At 41.8% G+C, this 25,143-nt stretch overlaps 1 protein-coding gene across 1 annotated transcript; it reads right to left on the bottom strand.

Annotated features, from left to right (window-relative positions):
* Positions 1 to 693: 693 nt before the first annotated feature.
* Positions 694 to 24,149, bottom strand: NAT10 (N-acetyltransferase 10). Its single transcript, XM_056353161.1, has 28 exons — positions 23,958 to 24,149; positions 22,715 to 22,806; positions 21,892 to 22,063; positions 21,461 to 21,583; positions 20,637 to 20,698; positions 19,663 to 19,777; positions 18,198 to 18,305; positions 17,172 to 17,305; positions 16,719 to 16,812; positions 16,256 to 16,354; positions 15,574 to 15,710; positions 14,941 to 15,065; positions 14,479 to 14,629; positions 13,918 to 14,014; positions 13,032 to 13,148; positions 12,390 to 12,491; positions 12,208 to 12,282; positions 11,478 to 11,594; positions 11,162 to 11,295; positions 9,076 to 9,124; positions 8,335 to 8,428; positions 8,131 to 8,241; positions 6,874 to 7,046; positions 6,434 to 6,553; positions 5,337 to 5,435; positions 4,863 to 4,936; positions 2,285 to 2,368; positions 694 to 1,148 (listed from the first exon to the last, which is right to left on the bottom strand). Exons 1-28 carry the CDS (start codon positions 24,063 to 24,065, stop codon positions 1,055 to 1,057), a joined length of 3,060 nt encoding a protein of 1,019 aa, XP_056209136.1. The 5' UTR covers positions 24,066 to 24,149; the 3' UTR covers positions 694 to 1,054.
* Between the last annotated feature and the right edge of the window lie 994 nt (positions 24,150 to 25,143).

Genomic DNA, 25,143 nt, shown 5'->3' on the forward strand with positions numbered 1-25,143 from the left:
CCGGTTTTGAAGCCTGTGGAGCCCGACAGGCAGTAGCCCCAGACAGCCTCAGCTCCAGACTGGCTCCTAGTTACTCCCGAGCAGGGACTACCGAGCAGCAGAGCTGGGGAGCTCGGTGGCCTGCCTGCTCAGCTGGCTCCCGAGCCCACACAGGTCACCAAGACCAGGTCCCGGTCTGACAGTGCTGATTCCCTGGCAACCTTCACACAAAACTTCCCACCAAAGCCAGGCAGCAGCTCTAGGTCAGCAGGTAGCAGGGAGACAGAACGGCCAAAGCAGCTTCCCCAGCACCTGTTCATCGTGCTACCCTGCCTGAGAACTAGGAAATGTAAATTACTGAGCTATGGGAAGTCTGAGACCTTGCAAGCAAGTGTGAATGCAAAAGAGCAGCCTTTATTGCAGCTGCTTGAGGAGCACAGTAAGTAGGAACTATAGACTACCTTCCAAAATAGAAGTGTTCATTGTATACCCTGAACTCCTGTGAGCAAGGACCGAATCATGAGCCTGAATTGGCCACGTGGTTAGTGCTCACTGAATAGCCGGCCCCAAATAAAACGTCAGTTGCTGTTCATGCCGAGAACTCCCTCGAGCTACAAAGGAGCAGTAGTTGTACTGAACCAGGAGCTGCATACGTCAGCATGTGCTGCAAGGCTAAAACGTAGTCACATACCAAAGCCTAACACGTTTCTATCCTTTGTTGTCCAAACTCTCTTTTTAATAAAGACACCAACCATTAAGATGTGGGAAAGTTTACAGATTGATCTGTCCTCTCTGAATGGAAACTGTAGCTGCTGAAGCACCCCCATAACATCCCAGCGTGCTGCACTGTGCCTCGCTCAAGCTCTGCGGTCACATTTCATAAAAAATCTTCATAGACTGTCCCCTGGCAGTGTCATTGTACTTCCCATAATACAAACACTTTAAAAAAGCCTCTACAGCTTTTCCTTCCCTCCAGCTCCCACCCCCCCTAAAAAAGTCTTTTGATTTAAAGAATAGTACTTCGTAAGTACAGACCCATCACTTGTTAATTCAAGTTCACTGATTAGCTTTAAAGTCATTTCTTCCACTTCTGCTTTGTATCCTTAGTCTTCTTAAATTTCTTCTGTTGCTTGGGTCCTCTTGCTGTTTCTAATTTTCTCTTCTTCTCACTGGGAAACAGGAACAAAATATCTGTTAAAAATACACCAGATTCCCAACCGGCTGGGGAATTTCTGTTGTAAAAGAGGGGCGAGGGTCTACACAGAAATGTGGTTGGGAGAAAACACTTCCAATGTCTTGGGTCATTTAAACTGGTGCTAAAGAAAGCACAGACAAGAATATGACCTAGATTTTCTAGTGTCTTCAGATTCTCTAACCCAATTTATATCCCTTAAGCTCTTGATTTTAGCCCGTCGTGTCCTAAAGGCAAATTATGCAGGGCATCTGGACTTTAGAGTACCTAGAAAAAAATATTACCACCAACAGTTTTAAGTATACAATTTTGTTCCTGCACTAGATTCTGACTAGAGCAAACATGACTGAGCTCCAACCTCTATAAGCACTGACAAGACCCTCTCATTCCCGTAAGGCTTCTGAGAACTCACAGCTTTCAGCATTCATGAAAAAAACCCCCATGAATATACAAAGGGTGGAACAGAGATCACATAATTGTTTCAGCTGTCAGACACCCCAGGAAGGGGAAATACGCAAGCAGGCGAGTCTTAACTATAAATCCCCAAGGAAAAGATGAGGAAAGACTCCATGCTGAGCAAGGTAGAACAAAGAAGATGGATGAAAAGGAATTGCAGAAACACAGACTCGGTATTTTGCAGGCTGCAGCTCACATTTGAAAGAATTCTTCTTCCCTGAATTTGCATTTTCTCCAATGGGACTATCACAGGCTCCCACCCAGCGTCAGCTCCCAAAGCAAATGGGGCAGTTATATGGAATGAGTTCCTCCTTTAAAAGTGGCCCAAGAGAGAAATAGTACCAATTTCTGTGCATGATCAGGATCAAGACTTATCCATGTCAACAGAAAAAAGTTAAAATAAGCAACTAAGTTACACGAAGACAGGACTACACTCTAAAGCAACACAGAATTCACAGCAGCAGCCTTGCTGTTAGAGGAACCACTGAGTCGCCGGCAGAGCGCTCAGGTTTCTCCAGAAAAACTGAAAATCTATCAAGGCTGCCAAGTTCATTTTATCTGCATTTAACTCTTCACTTCACCCTTTTGAAACGCTTTATAATGAAGCCAGCAGGAAAGACCAGAAAGACCTCTGTGGAGTATTTCAACTTCCTTAACCTTTTCAAACTGACGACGGAAGCGTTCTGTCCTGCTTTGCTCAGCACCTCATTCCATTCTTCATCGTCACCCCGGATAATATATCTAAGTGAAAAAGGTAAAGGAAAATCCAAGTAAAATCACTAGCCCAAAGTAAAAAAAAAAAAAAAAAAAGGTGATTACATTGTCAGGTGCACATTACTCTACAAACAAAGCCTCTGTGTCAGCACCCAACCAAATCAGTATTTGGAAATACATAAAAAACTAGAGTGGCAAAGGGATACAATAGTTTGTCACGACTCTGTCAGCAGACTCAGTCCAAACTAGGTCAATAGCAACCAACAATTGTCCCCATCCAAAGCTGGGTAGTGTCGAATGAAGTTCTCTCAGGAGCCTCTATTGTAAACATCACAAAACTGTTCTACGAGAGCCTCTCATCTGAAAAGCAGTGTGCTGAGTACAGTACACCTGTTACGAAAGCAAAAAATAGTGCCACAAAAATTATACTTTCCATAGTAGTGGTCTATACTTTGCCATCTAGATTTCTTAAAAGATACACCCTCATTATATAAATTTCTTTATAAAAGCTTGAGTTTTTATTTTTCTTTTTGCTCCCTCCAAAAAAGAGAAGGATGGTTATGGTGGTAAAGGAAGAGGATGCGAAAAGCAATGGCTTATAATGGAATGTCAGCTAAATTAGCAGCTGCTCTTAGACCAGCAGTAAGCTTGAGCGGTACAATTTTTCTGCATCAATCTGGGAAAAAACAAATACCTGCAGCTTGCTTTTGAAAAGAGAAATTAAGACCACAATCGCGATTCAAACAAGCTCATATTCTGTGCCCCTCGCCTGTGTGTTCAAGTACCCTGTAGATTATATACAAATTTAACCAGGCAAAGCAGTCATGTAGTAAAATTGAGTGGTTGCTCTCAGTCTCAAGTTCTTAAGAGATTCAGAATAGACTAGCCTTTGTTCGTACAAGGCTGAACAACACTGGATAAAGCCTTTTCAAATCGAACAGCTCTGTCTCTTCTATTAGTTTTCTATAACCTGTATTGAAAAGTGTTCAAAATAGATTTTTGTCTCTCTCCTCATGGAAGAGAACAAAACCTATTTATGGGTGGAAAAAAAAGACAACACAGTCCAAAATGACAAACAGGCATGTAACACTATCAATGCTTAAAAATGGGATTAAAGCTTTTTAAAAATTCTGGTTAATTGTTTTCCTAATGTGACTGACTTGCAAGTCACTTCAGATCACACCTGTTTTTGTCCTTTCTTCACGTAAGACAATCAAAGACTCAGAAGCTTTTACTCCTTTCCTCAGATTTAACAGATATTAATCTAGAGCCAAACCAAACAACTTTTCTAGGATGTCAGCATAGTAAATAGGTTTTACAAGACAAAAATTGGGAGGAGGAGAGAGAGAAAGCAGAGAATCAGCGGCATGTGTAACACTTTTTGGTCCAGAAAAAGAGAAATCTGCTGACACTTCAAGTAAATTGCTGGTTCAGCAACTCAATATATCCTACAAATTGTCCAGCTCTACTGAAGTTAAAAGGCATCCGTGCACACTGTAGTTAAAGAAAGAAGCTCTGGTTGGTCGTTCTTATTCTGTTGGTTTGGGGTTTTTTTTGTTACAGAAGAGAATATTAAAATTAACCAGGTACTATTTTCACTTGGGCTGCACACACAGCTAAGCTGGATAGTAGACAACAGGACCTGGGTATCCTGGTTTGAGGAAACTAATGACTCTTTCTAGAAACATGGGAAACTGTAAAATTAGAAACACGCCACAGCCAGGCAGCTTACTTTATTACTCTGTATTATAGAACTATATAACTTATATATGTATAATACACATACTGTACACAGCCAGGATAAAGATTGACACATAGTAGGAGCTACTGCCATGAATAATTTACCATTTCAGTGACAAAAGAGAACAGACATACAAGAAGAATGCGCTCAAGCTCATACCAGAGGCACCGGGACAGAGCTGAGGACTGATCCAGCACTCCTGTTTGCAGAACATCATCTGTCTGCAGTACCGTAATGACGAGCCAGCCCCAGCTCTAGCAACAATTCAGTTCTACAGTTCCACAGACAGATCTCACTGCTGATCAGCTGTGATCTGCTAACTCACAACCTCCTGCTTTCTGTTCAAAATGCCAGCAGAAAAAAAACTGAAGTCAGTAAGTTCGTGCTTGGGAGTATGACACACTTCTCAGGCAATGAATTAATGTACTGAGGTAAAGAGGTGAACGGCCTTGAACGTAAGTTGTTGCTTAATTTAATTCATACTGGAAAGAATGTTTTGAGTGTGAAACAAAGCAGATTGGCTAACGGAGCTGATGAAGACTAAGATACTGGCTGTCAGGCACACAATACCCAAAGTTTTCATCAGCACAGCAGCACATGCTTACCCTACCTGGCCGCTGTTGAAAATACCCGTTGCTATTTCTCATTTATTGATGGTTTGAGATTGTAATAATGCAACTACAGCCTTGTGCACAAGTCTCAGCAAGATGCACTAGTGACCCGGCATTTGAACGTTGCAGGGAAAATCTGGAGCCGAGACTCATACAGATGAATTCTTACTGTGTAAGGTCCATGCCCTTCAGCTTCCCCACTTCTTGCTTGTGCTTTTCTTGGAATTCCTTTGCGGCTTCTTCCTGTAACACGACAGCAAAACAGATGCATTAAGGTCTAAGTGCAAAAGTGACCACATTATGGAAAGAAAATGCCTTTCCCACAGCAAGAGATGTATATCTCCTAAAGCAAGTAACACATCATCCTGAAAAACTTCTTTTATATAGTTGCATTTTTATGTTATTTGTATACAAATACTTGTAATATGTAACTCCAAGAACATCTCAGTAGATTCTGAAAAAAATCTATACAAAGCATATCCACAAGGACATAATGCAAAGCTGTCAGGTTTTAACCACCATATAGTGACAGATGTGATGTGGAATTCTTTCCATCCAAGAAAATTTAGATTACAAGGCTTCTACACTCAAGGGAACTCCATGAAGTGTTTACGTACGTATTAAGAAGAGAGTTTGTAATTACCAAATCGTCATGTAAAGATTTCAGTGTTGGCTCCATTACAATATCCTTTGTTGCCACCATCTGCTCCTCCACAGCTTTTTCCTGGACTGTATTGAACAACTGAAAATGAAGCAAGCCAACACACATAAGATTTGCTGATGCTTCTTCCAGGTTATTTCTTATACATAAGTAAGAAATTCTGTCTGTCCCCAAGAAACTCTTTTAAACTTGCAAATATTATCAGGCAGTTGTTTATTTCAAATGCATGCTTTCCATCAGACTGAAATAAAAAGCTCAAGGCTGCTTCCTGAAGACAGAATTATATACAGCTTTTACAAAAAGTATAAAACTAAAATCAGTCAGCACCCAATGTCACTCGCATAAATGTAGAGATCTCATTGGTTACAACATACTTTATTAATACAGCATCATTTGGTTAATGTCGGCAGCTAAAAGATGAGGGGTTTTTTTTGTATGTTATTGTCTTCAAAATAATTATAAGGGTGTTCTGCTGAGCAAATCACCTCTCCAATGAACAACCTACACCAGAAGCTTTGCTACCGTACCCTGAACCTTGAGAACTAGAGGCCCCAGGCTCAGCGAGCAATTGCAAGCAGTGGGCAAGCATTCTGTCCATCTCACCCTTTGATAACTCATCATGTTATTCCCTTTATCACAGATATTAGGGAGAAAGAAAACTAGATCCAAAACTTTCCAATTATTTCATTGGACTTGAAGTCTACCTCTAAATGACATTGGAAAAGGTTTTTTTCAAGCAAAGTTGAGATGCCACCAGTGCAGTAAACGATCATAAACAAATGGCTTAGGCTAAGCTGGCAGTATGGGTCGTACGCTCAGCATTTTGGTTGGGATATTTCAACTTTTCAAACCTTAAGACAAGCACTGTTATTTGGGAAAACACTATACAAATCAATGCCATAAATACCTGCTTTTTCCACCGGGGATTTTCCCATCTCACAAAGAAGTTTATAGTCAGTTACTGGGGACATGCTCAAGAAACGCAGTTCTGAATCAGCTTTCCATTAGTGCCAGCCTCAGTATTGGAATTACACTTTGGTCCAGAATAACTAAATCAAAGCTTGTCATGATGTTATTACCTGGACTACTTTGCGGATGATTCTGTTGAAAAGGCCCATCAACTGACTGCTGGGCAGTTCCAGCTCCTTTTCCAGTTGGTCCAGAGATTTATGCTGTAGGCCAATCCCTAGAAAAAGTGCCTGAGGGAACGACATGTATTTCTGTTACAGAGGCTTTTACAGAAAACACAAAGCTTGGCTTGGAGGCAGTGGAATACCCCTAAATTACTCTGTAGCTGGCAAGTGCCATTCTGTACTTAGAAGAGACAAGTATCTTTCTCCTGAAGTACAGCTAAAGTCAGAAGAACACTACAAAATGGAGAAATTATGAAAAGGACTACAAAAGAAGCAATTAACTGAACTGAAGACTCTTTAAAGATGATATGAAACAGGAAACTATTCCAAATATATATATACACAAAGAGAGGTGAAGCATGGCTTGTTCTCACAGTGATACATACCGACTGTGCAGCAGAGAGAGTGATATCACCCAACTGATTGAGAAAAAACATCCTGGCAATGGCAGGTACCATATCCATGATGAGATGATAGTCCACCATGTTGCGAGAGTACATCTCTAATCTCTTCAGGTCATACGGGATGAAAACCGATTCCAGTTCAGCACGGCTGATGGCTGATGGGTACAATAAAAAGACAACAATGTCAAGACTGTTCTTCATAGCTATCCAGGATCTTCGTTTTTAACACATTCTTTTTCATATCATTGAGTAAAGGCCAAGAACCTGTGCTACCCCACAGGTTCAGTTCCCTATACACTTCAGCATTCAACACACTAGGTACAACACCGCTACTCAGACTGGCTGGGTTATTCAAAGTCTTTTCAGACAGACATACGTCCATATGAAAAACTGCAACTGTCAAAACAGACCAGGATATCAACTTAAAGATGCCAGACAGACTAGAAACGGCAAGGGTTGAGAAACACCATTTGCCCAGTCTTTTAACTACACTGGTTTTGGTGGTAAAGAACTTTGTTCCCTTGTGGCAGCAACCAAAACTCTTTCACCAAGGCAGATACTAAAAACCCACAAGACACAGATTACCCAGTTCTCTCAAGAGGACTCCCCTCTGGCTGGCATACTGAGAAAACAGCAATTTGCTTTTAAGCCAGAAGTGACTGTTAAAACTGTCTTGTCTGACCCCTTTTTTTATACTGCCTGTGTGCTTCCCCTAGCAAGTGCTGGACTGAGCCAAACAACATGCAGTTGAACAAAAGACTCTCTCTTAGAAAGACATCACATTCCAATTTCCAAATTTCTGATGACAACATTCCTCCTAAGATCCCAAGCAAGCTCCTCTGCCTACTGACCCTTGCGATTCAAGGCTTCCCTTTTAATTCCATACTGGATTTGTCAGGTGTCAGTATCTATCCATGTTTTGTCATGCATTCAGCTGTTAAGAGTCAGGAGTCCTCTAATTTTGGATTACTTAAATCTTCGATCAAAAAAGCAAGGAAAAAAAACACGAAAAAACACCACTACCCATTTTCAGTGGCAGAAAATATCCTCCTCTTAGCATTTACTTAGAAATACAAGCATATTTCTGGATAATAGGAACAAAACACAGTAAGTGACCAAGAGCAATTCATGGCACTTTATAAGAGGTATCATATAATGCATGTATTTGAGAGCTCTGATAAACATATACATAGATTTTAAATGGCAATCTAACTGAGCATTGTGAGCCAAGGTACTCACGTGGTTGTGGCTGCTGTTTGATATTTTTGTTCTGTAGAATATTCAATGCCAACGAGGGAGAAAATGTGCTGAACTGGTAGGAAAGCAGAGAAAGGAACCGCCTTCTAAAATCTATAGGACAAGATGATAAAATAAATTATTCCTGTGGACCTCTAGAATAAATATATTGGAAGATTCTTCTAGCATTAGCAAAATCAAAGTTACCTTTCCAGAAGGCAGTAAGCCAAGGCTCCTGTTCCATGTCCTCTTCGTTCAGCATCTTCAGCATGATGCACGAATGCTCACCAGTCAGGTCATTCTAATAAATAAGATATACTTCCCATCACCCCCATGAATCTTTTGCACTCTGTGCTCAACTGAAGAAGGCAAAGGTCTTCTAAATCAACAACAACAATGCATGTATCAACTGCTACTGATCACCACTACCTAATGTAAAACCTACAAACTTCTAGAATTTGGTACATCCCAGTGCTGAGGGATTTTGGCTTACTGAGGTAACCCAGCAGTCACCAGTATTGCAAATTCCAGGTACAGCGCAGAGCCAGAAAGACAAAGGAAAAATGCAGTGACATGGGACAAACAAATTATTCTCCTCAAAAGTACTGTAACTGCTAGTGCTATTTTTTGTAAACACCTGGAAAAACAAAAGCAGTCAGTTCAAGGGCCGCTTGCACATTTTACCAATAACCACGTTAATAACCCTCAAAAGCTGCGCCTTTGCTCTAACTTTTTAGGTGCAAACTACTTAAAGACCACATTCACAACCCTGAAACTTTATTCCTTTAGTTAACTATAGGCCCAAAGAACAAAAACGAACATAAAACAAACCCCAAATGTAGCCTCAGAAAACTTTCTTGCCCAAATCACATCTCACAGAAGCTAATGGAAAGATGCCCAGTGATTTCAATAGGCCTGGATTTCATTCAGAAGCAGTATGCTACTTACTGGTGTCTGCCTTAGATAAACTGGCACAAATCCAGCACGTTTCCAAAACCTGGGGTAAGGGAAAAGAGAAAATGCACTAAGAATTACGGAGCTCTTGGTTCTACAACTTGTGGTTAAATGCAGTCTATCTACCACACAGGAACAACTGTTGAATAAGCAAAAGTCTGAGAGATACCCCACCAACTAATGAAAATGGACACTGACAGAAAGTAGTAACAGCAATCAAACTGACTGAGGTTCTAACTTAGAGGAGTGAAAAATTATGATTATGGTATCAAAAATGAACAAATTTTCAAAGACTGACAGATGAGAGCTATTGTGTTTGACAGGCTTCCAAGGCCTCCCTTAAAACCAGGCAGACAGGTTTAGATCAATATCATCACAGGCTCCTAAGGGTTGCCCTGGGGAGGGGATGAGGATTTACAGTTCACTTCACAGACTCTGCTCTTCTTCAATGAATGATGATTTTCCCTGGCAACTTCCAGGTTTCAAATAGTCACTTGTGGACCAGAGAGAATCCCAGGACAGATCAGCAAAATCCCACTGGCATCCCTTTCCACCCTCCTGTTCCTTCTTGTATCTCGGTTGTGAACTGATCCCACAAGTCATTGTGCCCAGCAAAAGGAGGACTCGTATAAAAAGACCTGCTGAGACCAAACATACGGCATCCCAGACAAAAGAATGAAGCTAAGCCCCAGAGCAACTGTCACTGGCAACCTCCCTCCACAGGACATGGGATGACTACTCAGCAGCTGCACGGGATGTTGCAGATTTCAGCAAGAAGCCCTACATGTGTACCCCAGCCTCTCCCCATCCCACTATTAATCCCTTTTTTTTTTTTTATCTATCCCACCACAGCTAACAGTCAAATAACTAACAACTAAAGTAGTGAAACACTTTATTCTCCCCCTGTGTCCTGAGAGTGATCGTTCAAATAAATTAAGACATCTGAACCATTTGCTTTATAATTTGTAAAGATTAAGACTATTTCACAATAAACATTAAGTTCTGATGCTCTCCGGCACAGCTAAACAATTCACCATCACATTTTGGCATGAACTGTTCAGCCTGCTTGCCTTCGGCAGAACAGAAGAGGCTACAGTCCCTGTATCTGAAAAGCCAAATCCCACATAGCTACCTAACACTGTCCTGACTAGGTCAGTCATAAACTGGCCTCCACCACTCTTCCTTCTTCTATGGAACTCAGTCTCATTTCATGGGCTTGTACAGCACCCTAGGTTCTCTGTAAGTGGGGGAAGGCCAGCAAGGAACCAAGGTTTTAGGTGATTAATGATTGCTTTGCCTTTAGGCTACCAACCGCAAGAATTCTGCATTATTTTGAAACTCTCCCAAACTATGGATTCACAACTTCCCACGCTATGGCTAAGAAAGTCTCAGAAACCTAGATATTTTATATCATTTGGTAATATTAAAAAAGTTTGTATTTATTATAAAATTATATGGGTTTATATAAAACAGTGTTGCAAGGTGGAGCTAAAACTTAAGAAAAATTAATACATTCTTTACTACTGCAGTACCTCAGTTCCTCCATGCTAAGAAGAGCAAGAAGCAGCTGCAGCTGCTGGTGAAAAACATTTACATTAGTCCAGAAACTAACAACCAGCTTTGAAGTCAGCAGCAGCTCAAGCTTCTACAGGTCACAGGATGTAGTATTTAACTTCTCCCTGCTAATTACAGGCTGTTCTTACTTCTCTAGTCTGGAAAAACTGAGCAATTACAGCTAGTTAACTGTTTAGAAGGGTCACAGAGACAACCAAGAAGGGAATGAGTTTGCCCTCAGAAGCAGTTTGAGAAAACACTACACTGAAGGATGCACTTAGGATCAGCCCTACTGGTCATCAAGCAAAGGTCTTACTGGAGAAGTGGGCTTAGAGCTGTCCCACTTTTAGAAACCAAGTGAAACACACAGAGATAAAGAGAATACCCAAGGGCTAAAATATCTGCATCTATATCTGTACAGTACATTGTTTTTTTTAATATATATATATAATTATAATATATGTAGTTTACATAGTTAGTTATATTTTTGCACTGGATGTAACTAGCAAATAGAATAATGTCTTACTTGAGTAATCTTGGTGTTAGGCCATAAGATACCCCTAGATAGTCCAGGCTTTCGGCTTGTCTCTCAGTCAGTTTGAGAAGTAAAGGAGGCAAGTCTCTCCGAGGTGTCACAACCTCCTCTAACAAACTCACAGTCTGAAAAAGAAAGCGGAAATGAGTTAGTAGCAATCCTCACAGAAATCTGCAAATTAAATCTCCTATTCTGTATAAAAAATAAATATGAATATTTCCACCTTACAGAGAAATCATTATCGAGACTTACAGTGAAGAACAGCTTAGCACAACAGAAAACACAAAAAATGTACTGAGCTCCATACCTCACTGCTTACAGTTGCAATTTCTTTTGGCTTTTGAATTGTGTTTTCTTCAAAAGATAGGAATTTGCCTTCATAGTACATCTGCAGTAAAGTCAGAGCTCTGCTGCCATAGCCCATCTGTGGAGTAGGAACAACACACCTCAAACAAAAAGACGTATCTAGTTTTTAAGACAGGACAACAACATTCTCCCCTTACAAAGCCATTAACAATCATCAGGGCAAAGATCTCTCAGTCAGTACAAAAATGCATTTTCTTTGCTACACAGCAGCTCTATGGAAAAGGACACAACAGAACCTGGCTGTCTGAAATCACAAGAGCCCAGCTGGTAGTTTAGGACTGTGTAATAATTCTTGGTGCTTAATTGTGGCTCTCCAAAAATGCCAAACATCAGTTGTGAACATCTGGTAATCTCACAGTAAATATCACTGGATCTTGATTGTATATTGCTGCTTGGGATGCTGGCATGCTACAATGCTGCCTACTAATGACAGTTTACTGTCTAGCAACGACAGGAGCACTGGTTTGCTTCCCACCCATAGGAAAGCAATGCCCCCCAGCCTGCTGTGGCATCTGACCTCATTCTGTTACCACCACAGGCTTAGTCCCCAAGCTTAAAACACTAAAAACTGGAGCAACTGAAACATTTGCCCAGTTACTACATTCTGCCTGTACAGCCATCCTCATGGTACCACTGCTGACTATTCACAACTGGGTTTCAAAATACTTTACCCCCTGGTAATCCGGATGAACTGCAATACGAACAACACGCCCACCAGAGAGGCCCCCGAAGTCTGGATCCTGGAACTGCGTAAGAGACAAAAGTCAACTTAAAGAACACAGATGGGTAGTCTAGAAATAAGAAATAGTTCTGAAATGTATCTTGGGTGTGAGTACACAGCCAAATTATTCACCTGCTCTGAAATGGTCCAGGGAATAAGATCACCAGAAGCTTTCTTTCCCCTAGAAAGGCTGTTCATGATAGACTGGCGAGAGATCTCTCCTTCCATGCACACCTGCCAGAGAAGGTAAAAGGCCATTAATGGAGAAAAACTGTTTTCTCCTACAGTCGCTCCACTACAGCAGAATCAAAACTCATACCCATGAGTCCTTATGAAGTATCAACATTTCATGTGATCCCTGCTCTGCAGATGAACAGACATGTATGTGCCAACAAACAGGCTCTACCCCTAAAAGCCCCATCTCAAAAACCACACCAGCACACCAACCAGGTGCACCTGGCGCAGTAGGCATTAACTATGGTGCAACACAAGCCTGAAGAGATTAAGCATAGAAAGTGCTCTATGCATTTTCTGTAGCCCATAAACAGCAAACACAAAAGCTTGTCCCACCAGTATTTGACTTTGTCATATATTTTTCATGTAAATGGGGACTTTTCCTTTTAAGAAACAGTAGATTTAACTAGCTACATCGAACACAGGTAATTACGAATCTGTGTTCTTAAGGAAGTAAGTATAGTACAGTATACTGTCTCACAGCAGTGTACTGCTTCATTACTGAACAGTTCACTTCATAGATCCACGCTGCTCTCTTACCTGAACAACAGCGAGTACTTCTGGTAATGAATTCTGGGTAGGTGGAACAGGTGGCAAAAGGCAAAAAAGATGATGGGCAGGTGCATCAGATAGCATCTGGAGGTCATTGGGTGAGTTCTGGAGGGTAAACACATACCAGAAAGTTAAAGAATTATTCCATGAGAAGAGCTTTAAATTCCAGTGTAATGTTAGTAGCTGACTTCTAAACAATCCTCCATTTTCTGAATTTAGGGCTAGTAAGAAAATTGAAACTAGTACAATACTGATGGATGAAAAAGCTCGCAGGCCAGATCATGGCTGTTATACTACCAGACAGCATGTGTTTTTCTCAAGTGAAACCTCCTGCTCTAATATGTATGGAACTGAACTGTCTGTTTTTATATTGCTACTTACCTCTTCATCTACCAAACCTCAAATATTTTTTTAAAGTGTCAGATTTTTAGTACTCAGTACTTACAGACTTCACCACTCACATCTACTAGTCATCCACGGTCTTGAAACCTTGAGATGAATGACTACTCTTTTCAGTAGTGCAACGGTACTACTCTTTTGGTTAACCTGAGGCTACTAGAATATGGTAAAGAGAACTGCAAAAGAGGTTCATCAATGATACTGTTCTGACAAACTTGTAGGCTCATCTAGAATTCAGTCTCCGGAATTTCTCAAGACAAAAATATTCCAGATATCTGTAAACGAGTATATTCAGTCAAGACCAAGGCAGAGATCTTCTCAAGAGAAAGGTGAATACAGATCTGTATACAACAAGAAGCAACTGAAGCTATTCAGAAACCTCAATTAGGCCAATTCAATCAGGCTGCCATAACAAGCACTGCTCCCTCCACAAAATTCCTAGCTGAAATTTTGATACAAGTTACACAAACTTTACCTTGTAGTGTGAAGCCACGTAGAGGGCCATCAGTCTCTGCAGAAAAACTTCTGATGCTCTGTGGTAACAAAAAAGCGTGTCTCTATTTACGTAGTATCTAACCGCAGGGGTTAAGGAAACAAGGAAAAAGCTCCTTGTTGGTCTAGGAGTAGTATCTTGGTACAGCCTTGGACTACATGCTGGCTTGTGCTCTTAAGACTCTACAGTTCACCTACAAGACTGAATAACTTTGGGCAGCATTCATAGCTTTCACACCCTTCATCTGTAAAGCTAAACCTTTCATAATTCCAGCAAGACCTTCCCTACATCCAACTCTTCCTTAGGATTGCCTCTGCAGTAAAACTGGAGTTTGGTAACGTTCAGGTAAGAGACGTCACCGGTCTTACAAGGCAGTGGTAAAAGCTTAATTCCAGGAGTGTGGTCTTAATAGACTTGCCAAAAGATCATGTACTGAGGTAACATGTTAGCTGGAGAACCCACTATAAACCAGCTTGAAAAAAAAGTCTCCTTCACCTGAAAGCAATATATTTCAATCAGAGCACAACATCCGAGTAAGGATACAGGTCACAAGTCTCAGGCAGTGGGCAGCCAGAAATAATTCTGGTGATGTTAAGACAGTCCAAACACAGCAGATCATTTAGCCACTTTTCAACTGGGTCACCAGGAGCATATCGAATTGACTCATGGAGGGAGATTTCATGCAATGTACGAGCTGCAAACAGATTTCAGAAAAGAACATCTGGTGTTGGAAATTACAGCTAGCGAAGAACTCAACAGAATCAGTCTCCTCTGAAGGGCTCCCAGGAGATTAGAAAATCATTACTTGCATAGCTTTCACCCCTTAAAGGCTTTGTATCTGAAAATCATGAGGAAAACAGACAAGAGCTCCTTCGTTTTTCCATACCACTACCTTCCTACAGCTAGCTGCAAAGTACAAGGACACAGGGGATACCCACAGGGCTTGCCCATCAGCAGCACCAGAGGTCATGCTCATATACCGCAGTCCAGAATACAACAGGGTACCTGTGGCGAGTTTAGCCGTAGCTGTAGATTTGTTCTCTGCTGTCATGGTGACTTGGGTTTGTGCACTCTGTTGACGGAGCTGCTGAATGAGCTTCAGAGATAGTGATCGACCAGTACCCTCATACCTGCAAAGCAGAAGACAAAAGTCTGAAGCAAATAACAAAACAGCAATCCTGAGCCATGGGAAAGCTCCAGCACAGAACTACGCTGCCGTCCAGAGCTGTGTGCCACTCTGAGGCCTGTGAGGGGCGCAGCCACCTGTGAGAATCGCTGCCTTTTGATGTTCTTGTGTGTAGGACAGGGCAGCCTGCTCTGACACTTTCTTAATCTCACCACATTGGAAGGTTTTTCCCCCTCCTAACAAACTGAAGAATCCTGTTTACGTACTTGCTCCTTGTAGCAGAACAGAAAAGGTGCAAGTCAAACACTTAATGAATCCACAGTGGAATCAAAGGAAAGCAGCAAGTTCAAATACCGACCCTTGATTATTTTAAGGAGCAGTTCCATGGCAGATCAAGAATTAGTGTGACCTGATACAATAACGTGTAATAAAAAAAGGACTGGAGATAAGAATAGTCCACTGGCACTTGCACAACTGCTTTCCCAGGTAGACAGCTGCTGCTCAAGCCTTACCCGTTGATTGTAGAAGCCATGAAAACAAGATAAGGGCCTAGCAGGTTTTTCACCAGCGGTAGAGGAATGGCAGCAGCTTCATCAATCACAACAAGTTCAGCTTGACCCAGTTTCACAGAATCAGCAGGGTGTATGTACTGCAAGGAATGAGAGGAGACCGTCATTGTCAAAACGGAAGTGTCAGAGTTGGCAAAGCTGGAGCCCTGAAAAGCTGTTTGCTGTCCCTCTTCGCCATGACCATCAAGCCAGAGACTGAGACATGAAAACAAGCAGCTGAGAGAGGGTTCATGTTACCCTAGCAAGGACTGGGTCATGCATCTTGTTTTGCACATTTCCAAACAAATTTATCTGCAGAGATCATGAAAGTAAAGGAAATGTAATCACTAGAAACATATGCTCTTCCTTCACTATTTCTTTCAGCCTCCTTTGCTTTTGTAGGAGAAAGAAGAAACCCACAAGCAATTACCAAGGGAGCTTTGTGATCTACAAGTTATTCACAGAAAGAAACAAGATATTTTGTGAAAGTTACCAGAAGAAAAGGTCTGCCTTAAAGCAAAATCAATCAGGACAGTTACACACCACATAAAATTAACATGCTGAAATCAAAACAACTACAGCATCAGTAAAGCCAACAGTCAGGAATAAAAAGTAGAAATGCAAGAATGCAGAAGAGGCCAGTTACCTGAATGGTCTGTCTATGCTCCTTGAACACATTCACTCTGACAACAGCCTTGTTAAACTCCGGATTTAAAGACTGAACAATCTCATAGTCCAGATGTTCCTGAAAGAAAACATTGTAAACAGTATGAACAAGCCAAGATCTAAGAAAAAATATCATTTACCATTATCATCAAAATAAGCTCACTAAAAGTACACTGTTATTTCAGATTCTAGTTAAAAACTCTTGTAACAAAAGCTTCAGAGGCCTGAGAACTTAGAAATTATTTCCTTATGTTAAAAACTATTTCACAAAGAACGTGATTTACTCAACTTAAAAATAAGGAAACAAAATTGACTCATTTTTGCAGATCATTACTGAAAAGGTTGGTAGCTAATATAAGTAAACAAAAATCACAGATAAGATGTAAATCCCCTCTTATACAGGAACACTGTAAAAGTATTATAAAATAGTCTGCCCTCCTTACCTGATACTGCAGTGCATCAAAGCCTTTAAATATGAACTCAAAGAGAGTATGAAGGTTATCAGGGCTTGGAGATGTAACAAAGATATTGGAGTAACTGCACAGAAAAATAAAACAAGAGTTTAACAACAAATTTTACATATACATACTAAATGGAATGTTTTCTTTATCTGAGGGGTTGATTCTACCTAATAACAAAAAGACAGCAGAGTCGTTTAGACACTTACCTCAATTTAAGTGTGATTATTTTGATTTTTAAAGAGGGAGGTTTTCTTATTACTTTAAAATAGAAAAATTTGAATGTCAATGTATGCAGCAATCAAAAGACGTAAGAAGAATAAAAAGGAAGGATGTAGGACTGGAAATTACAAATATATTCTGATCCTGTCATTTTCTTTTTTTTTTTTTCAAATGCATGGATGCAAATAAAGCCTACGAAACTGGGGGATCACTCACCCAAAAGCTACTGCTCCAGCAATAGCCAGTCCCAAGGCAGCAGATTTACCACGTCCCCTGGCTGCTGTTAATGCCACAGTGCTCTGTAGAGTCTTCTCAGAAATGGCCTCAATAAATTTTAGAACTGCTTTTGCCTGATGATCAGGAAAAAAACCAGAAAATAAGTCAGCTGTGTTTAAACTGCTTTCAGCATTACTTAAGAGTTACCACCAGCACACGTCTTCCTTCCTAAAATAGGAAGGAGGAAGAAAAAGACAAGATGGGAGAGCTGAACATCAGAACCCAGACAACTAATGTGCAAGAAGTGGTAATTTTGGCCCATTGAGCTCTTGAATTTGTCCAGGTCGAAATACAGATCAACAATCAGTACAGCAATCCTCAATTACTACCTCCATGCCACTGACCACAGAGTATATTCAGCAAGATGGGAAGAGGCATGCTGCTCTCAGAGGGGGAAGACAAACATGTCTGGGCAGTGAGAAGACCTACTATAAAAGGACTTAAGCAGTGCACAGCTCTGGGAGCCACCAGGCTGAACTGCAACTTCTCAGTGGATACTCCAAAATAGAAAAGACAACTGCAACAGGGCCTTCATTTGGACTAGTCAGTGATTCTCAAACTGAAGTAAAAAAAAGTGTAAAGGGAGGCAGGAATTATTAAAACATTATTAAAACATATTAAAACATTATATGGATTTTCAACTTCGATTCAGAACCGAACTGAACAGAAACTTGAGGTTAAATTTCCTGCTTATTTCAAACCCTAAGCACTCATCATCTTTTTAAATGTAGACTTCTCCAGATCAGCTTCCCGTCTCCATTCTAGTCCTTCCACTTACGAACTTCATGAAGAAAATCACTGGTACTCTTGTTGAGCTACCACGTCCAAGCAGATTTTCAAGGAAATTCAGACCACACCCATCACTGTTCACACTCACATTTGATTAATGCAAGATCAGGCACAAACCTCAATACCTAAGGTGGCCAGTCATGCACAGAGTATCCCAAATTTAGCCACCACACCAACCTGATCCAGGGTTTTACAGCCATCCACCAAAACTCCTACAGGTTGTGTATCCTGCAAGCTCTCCTTCAGTTCTTTCAGCTCCAAGTCCTGCGGCCGAACGCTATCTTCCTGTAAGCACAGGATTTACCGTAACAGGATTAGTAAAGGACACTTCGGCACAATTATACTTTTGTGATGTCTTCTGGTATCTTTTGTCAGGCAGAAAAAGGTAACTGAAAGGAAATATTACCGTAAGTTGAATATACTCCCTAGAAACAGAAAAATTTAAATGGACAAACAGATACTTAACACTTCAATTTTACATTTTTACATTTCCTCAGGAGAACGGTTACACAGGAGGTGGGTATCCTGGCTTCCCCAAGCTTAGAGGAAAAAAAGAAAGGATTTTTCAGTACATGGTAACTGGAAAATGGCATTGCGAGGAAAAAGAGACCATGGACAGATCTTCTGAAGGATTTAATTATTTTTCAGTCTTCAGGCTGTACCAGAATTTTATGATCTTTGTTATACTTCTCATATGAGGTGCACAAATTGCCACATGGGGGAAACAAATACTGCAACAGCGATAGATCAGTTTTCAGACTAGTATCAAGATTTTCAAAGCCAAACAATAAACTTGGACACAAAAGCAACTGATTTTAAATGGGAATGAATTCTGATTTTCCTTAAAATTCCAAGGGCATCAGTCTATCCAACAGATAAGTCTTATCCAACAGATAAGCATTAGTGCTACCGTCACTGCTGTTATAATGCTAAGGCGGGTTCTTTTGTTTTTTAAAATCCGCGCTCTGTTAAAAATTTTCACCATCTCCGACAGAACCTATGTTGTTATTTCTTAGGCCACACAAAACAGTTCAAAAGCTTAAAGATTTCTATTTAAAACTGGTGTCATTTTACTTCAGTCTACAACTGAAAGTGATAAAGGGACACATTTCTAACAGTGCAAACTGTGTATCTGGCTTATATTCAGTGAATGTTTCTCAAGATGTGGCATGCGTAACTCAGAAACTGTTCCAGGTATCAGCTGTCTCCTGAGCTTGTAATATACTTATTTCCAAAGTGTTTTCCCACCCTCCAACCACTGAAAGCTCTTTTTATTTGTCTTGTCCCAACTGTCCGTCAGCTTGAAATTTCTCTAGGCACTTCTGAAACAGCAACCACAGCAATTAAGCTCCACCTTGCTATGCTAAGGAGCAACACAGCAAAATTAATAAATACAGGCAAGAACGAAAAAAAAAGCTGTGACAAAAAAGAAAAAAACAGGCAGGAAAGAAAAGACAGTTTCCCATGCTTCAGCCATACCAGGTATAATTTTTGCAGAATATTCTATTTTCTTTCTGCAAGACCACCGTTTGATATAAATCAGGGTGAAAGGAAAGCTTCCTTTTTTAAAAAATCTTTAATACACTGTGGCCAACTCAGACCAATTTCTCCCAAGGAAAAGCAGCTGACATTGCTTACTGACCTGCGACTGTGGTGGAACAGGCGTGATGTTTGCAACGTGACTGGAGATGGGCAAGATGTTCAGTTGATCATCAATCACGATGCAATTCTTGCATGAGGCCAGAGACAGAATGAACCTGAGCAGTCAAGCAAAGATAGCTCAATAAAAACACTAGCAACACAACTGCATGTTGGTAGTTAATCTCTTTTCTAAACCCAGACATAGTATCTACACAATTACAGCCAATTACAGCTGAGCCATGACAAGTTCACATAACTGGCAGTATGATTCTTACCATACAATCAGGATCACCTACAGAAAACATGTATCCACTTAGCGTTCTCTCTTTGGAGACATCCTGGTAACTAAAGGGGATCTACCAAGAGAACATTTTAGCAGGAGGTAGCTGCGTAAAGGTGTAAGCTGTGAATCCACAGCAATTGTGACAAGTGCTGACCTCTAAAGACTGCAGTCAGTGCCAGCTTGCTCATCCTTCTAATTCCTGACATCACATAACCAAGTGCATACTAAAGAATGATTTCTGCAATTTTCCTAAGGTGCGAGCTAGGGCTCACACACTGCTTATTCTATACAACAAAAGCAAAGAAAACACCTTTACAAGGCACTTATAAACCCACAGAGAATACCCCACACAAAGCAGTTTTATGTTTTACAGTAGCACAATAAGCATCTAAACTTTGGTGCATCTGGGGCACATGTTTCTACAGGAAATTTCAAGGGACTTGGAACAGTTTACAAATTCGGGCCTATCTGCATATATCCCTTGTAACATATGCCAAAATTTTGGATACAATTCCTCCAACAACAAACTGTATTCATTTCCAGAACAGCACATGAGAACTTCACTGAAGCAGCTGAGAAGCCCTATTCTAACGCAAACCTGTAGGATGCTTTCCTGATATGAATACACAACATTGTTCCAGATGCTTTTCTTGGGCATACAGCCTAGATTCTTTACACACTTAACAACTTACCTCTCATTAAACCTTCCTACCACATCCTGGTGTGCTTCTGTTCTGTATCTAGAGTGTACATCCTGAAATGAAAAATAAAACTCAATCTGGAAAAGCAACAGCAGTGATATTTACAAGATTATTACTAATGGGACAATCCACCTTCTTTTCCACTCTTGTGGATGACAGTCTCCCTCTCCATCAACACTGCATCCCAGAGAGGTTTTCTGTTTGTTGTGAAATAGCCATATTTTCTAAATACTTGTTAAAAATGTACTTCTCCTACCAGTACTTTTCACAATGGTCTTACTTATTCTTGCCTGACTTGATGATCAACTTTGTCAGGCACAGAACATTTCAAACTCTTCAGGGATGCTAACAAAAGTCTATCACTTAACTCACCTACTGGAATTATTACTAATGGAAACAGTTCCTGCTCGAGGTGTTAAGTATCTTCAGCATGAATAGTTCGTATCTAGAAATATACAGTAGTTGTGAAGCTGATCTCACCCAGCAAAAGGTCACAAAACACTCAAAAGGCCTATTTTTTTACTTAACTCTCTACTACATGATCGGACAGCACAAATACTTTCCAAAACTACTGTCAAAGAAAAGAAGATAGTTAAATTTGTGAATGACAGGTGTTTCTCCCTTGTAACCTAACAGCATTTCAAGACACAGAGGTTGGCAGAAATGCCTAAGCATAAGACATTCAATCATAGACGAATGAAGGAGCAGGAAAGATGGAAGGAAGATCATGGCCCATAACAAAAGCAAAAAATAATCACTTAGCATCACCACGATGTACCTGCTTAAATAAACCAGACGCGTTACATTGAACATACCATGGTCATTGTATAGAGCTGCTTCAGTGAGTTCATAGTTCTCAAGAGAATCACCACAATTCCACCACCTTCTACTGTTTCAACAGTTCTAGCTAGCAGGTTTGGAGTCAAGGCTTCAAAATCCTAGGAAATACATAAAATTTCAGTTGCCTAGAGTTTATCAGGGCAACTAGCACCAATTAAAAGGAAAAGAAAGCCCAAAAACATTATTTCTCAAAGTTTAATTCACACTTAACACTGGCATTAAACAATATCCCATTAAAATTCTACTAGCAAGGCTAGCTCACCCTCCCAAAACTTGTAAAATATACTTAAGTCCACCATAATTGAAATAGCAGAAGCAACAAATACCATTCCTGCAGCATTTCAACTGAAACCAATGGATAATAGTGCAATGCCCTTTTTAAGTCAAAAGTTTCCTTCCTCCTTACCTGAAGTACACACATGCCAAAAGTGTTACCAAGAATCTTATGAGTTTCATTGTAGTAGCAGTAGCGAATGTTTGTGGCTGCTATAAATAACTCAAAAGGATCATCGTCCTTGATGTTTAAAGTTCCACTTTTAATCTTCTTCTGTAGTTGTCTCATCCTCTTCTTCCGGTGGCTGGAGAACAAAATCCATACATAAGTTTTCTTAGAAAAAATTTTGAGAAAAGCGCATTCAGGCCTACACTCAAATCTAATTGGAAGTCAGAGCTCAGCCACCAAGGAAAAAAACTTGTGGATCACAATTATTGCTCTCATGATACAGTCCCATGCACCTTCAGCCCAAAGCAGCGGATATCACACAAAACCAGCAGGTTTTGCAAGAAACCACTTGGTTAGAATCACGCAGTTTCAGGTTAATGCTTCCTTCCTGACTTTGTGTGCAGACTGTTAAAATTTTAAACACTTCTTCAAAATGAAGGAATTCTAATGCTTAACCTGCATTCAGTCCTATTCACTACTGAGGCCAAAACTCTGAGAAATTAAGTGTTTTGGTCTTTTGAGGTTAGAAAGGTGAGGGAGACTGGCTCAGGACAACAGAATTAGCATTAGAGTCGTAGGAAGAAGCCAGAATTACCTAGTGCTGGTGTCAACTGTATTACAGAAGCCAAATTTTAGTTCTGGAAGGCCAAACTCCCTGTAGCTCCTCCAAGAACTTGTGTTGTTTCTCCTTACAACCAAATCAGGCAACCTACGCTCGGCAGACCCATCACAGAGCTTTTGCTTCACACAGAGCAGCGACTGCAGCATGAGACATGAGGTATCTTACCTGCTAAAGCCTAACTCCTTTTTGTAACACCATAGGACAGAGGGTCTAGCCTTTACAGTTGCTTTAGACAACATGTGATGAAGTATAACCACCTGCCAAAACACAGAAACATTCATGAACAGCTGTACTCACAGGCTAAAATTGAAGAGTAAAATATTTTTCAATTCTTGATGTCACAGCTGTGTTTTCTATCAAGCAATCCTGTGCCAAACAGAAGGATCCCTTGACATGTGAAGGTTAAATTGCTTTTTACACAGACCTGTGTGTCTGTGCCTTCTCCGGGGCTGCGTGACATTAAAGACACTGAATTACACCTATGATTTCCTCAGTACTCTTCTTTGAGAGAACCACTAACAACTGCACAAAAAAAAAGCCAATTATTCCAGGCTAAATAAAGTTCCTAGGAATTGTCTCAGTATAAATCTCGCACAATTTCAGACTTCTATAATGTAACAAGATTTAACTTGGAATTTTAATCCTCTAGTGAGTCCGGCCACCCACCTCACTGCTCTGCAGCCTGCACATTCAGTGAGCACACCGGCTGCTTTGGAATCCAACTCATTGGTGAAAACACTGAACACAAGCAGACACAGGGTATGTCCCACCAGAACCCACCTCTCACTTCAGCAGTAAATTAACAACAACCTTCTTCCACCACCACCTGATCAACTCACTATGTTCCAAGTTTTTTCACAACTAGTTTATTTTATTTCCCCAGGAACTGGAGCTAACTGAATAAAATAGCACTGTTTTGCTGTGCTTTTCTCCCCCTTTCCACTCAAAAAACAGATGTATAGGGTCTCAAGGAAAATTAGTCTAGTGACTAATTTCTTCCAAACGTTACCAAGTAGGTCCAGTCCAGGTTCTAGCGTGGTGACATCTGTGAGGTGACTCAGTACATAAAACACAGCTCGAGCGCAAATCCGTAACGTCTTACAACGCAACTGAGATCGGCAAAAAGCTCCTGCTAGCCACAAAATTAATTATCTTTTGCCCCGTTTTTTAAAAAATATCCTGATTTGCCTGTACTCGCTTGTATTTAACATTCGTGAGCTTCTCAGATGTTTAAGGACGAAGTCCCCTAAACCACCCCCAGCGCCCCTCCGCGCTCCCGCCCGGCGGCGTTACCTCAGGCAGGCCGAGGCTGGTAAAGCCCGCTTCGCTGAGGGAAACCCGGTACCGGGCACTACAGACCGACCCTTCCCAGGCTCGGCTCGGCCCCGGCCCCCCGGGGCAGCGTTACCTGGTCCTTCCCGCGGTCGCCGACCACCACGAAGAGGGCCCGCTGCCGCTCCGCCACCCCGTTCTCGATCAGCACCCGAATGCGGTTGTCCACCTTCCGCCGCTGCATGGCTGCGGAGCGCCCTGCGCGGCCGCGGAGAGGCGGGAGCGGCGCGCGGCCAGGCCGTTCCCCCGGGCGCAGCGGCACGGCACGCGGGAGGGGAGGGGAGAGGCGCGGCGCGGGGCAGGGCAGGGCGCGCGCGCCGTGCACTGCCGCAGGACCCCGGGGCTGCCCGCGCCGCCCGCCTGCGCGGAACAGCGCGCCCCCACGGAACTGCTGCCTGCCGAGAGCAGAGCTGAACCCGCGTTCCGGCGTGTTAGAGCCGCAGCGGAGCCGAGCGAACACACGCGTTGCTCAGCGCCTGGACGGTGCGTTTACGAATGTCCCGTTCCCGCCGGGGCTGACCCGGACGGGCTCCCTGAGGCGGGCAGCGGGGGGGGGGGCCCCGGAGCGGCGGGCAGGGGCGCGGGGCGGCCCCCGGCGGGGAAGGCGCAGCGGGGCCATGTTCCACGTACGCCTCCAGCGGAGCCGGCAGCCGCACCGAAGCGCCTGCTGAGGAAGAACGTATTAATTGCTTAATTAATAAAGATTCTCCGGCCAGGGCAAAGCAGGTTGACTGTTGAAATCACCTACATATCCTCAATTATGTATCACAGAGCAAAACTCGCCAGCCCCTGTGGATGGGCAAAGGCCTGCAGGGTCTCACACCAGCTGTCCTCGTGTAACTGTAAATAAAGGGGTACAGCAAAATTCCATGGCAATGGCAACACTGGGGGTTTCTTACTTTATTTTTTTAAAATCCTTTGTTCTAAATAAATCTTGCTTGCAAAACACAGCGCTGTTGGGAGCAAACACCATGCCTGTGATTTGATGAAGATACTCCATTTCCACCGACTGCCAGCCTGTGCTAGCGGAACACCGCGTCACGCGCTGGAAACACAGAAAAGGGCACTTGGTTACACAGTATTCCCACAGGAACAAGGCTGCGGAAAGCAAAAAGAACACATACACAGAAAAACAACAAAACGTTAGGGGACATTATCTGGTACTAAATGATGAAATCCCAAGAAATGTTAGGAACCTGGCGCTTCTCAATAAAACTAGGTAGCCTGTAACATTCCAGCTCCGCTGTTTAATAAAACCACAG

Source organism: Falco biarmicus, chromosome 10 (assembly GCF_023638135.1).
Source record: "Falco biarmicus isolate bFalBia1 chromosome 10, bFalBia1.pri, whole genome shotgun sequence".
Lineage (NCBI taxonomy): Eukaryota > Metazoa > Chordata > Aves > Falconiformes > Falconidae > Falco > Falco biarmicus.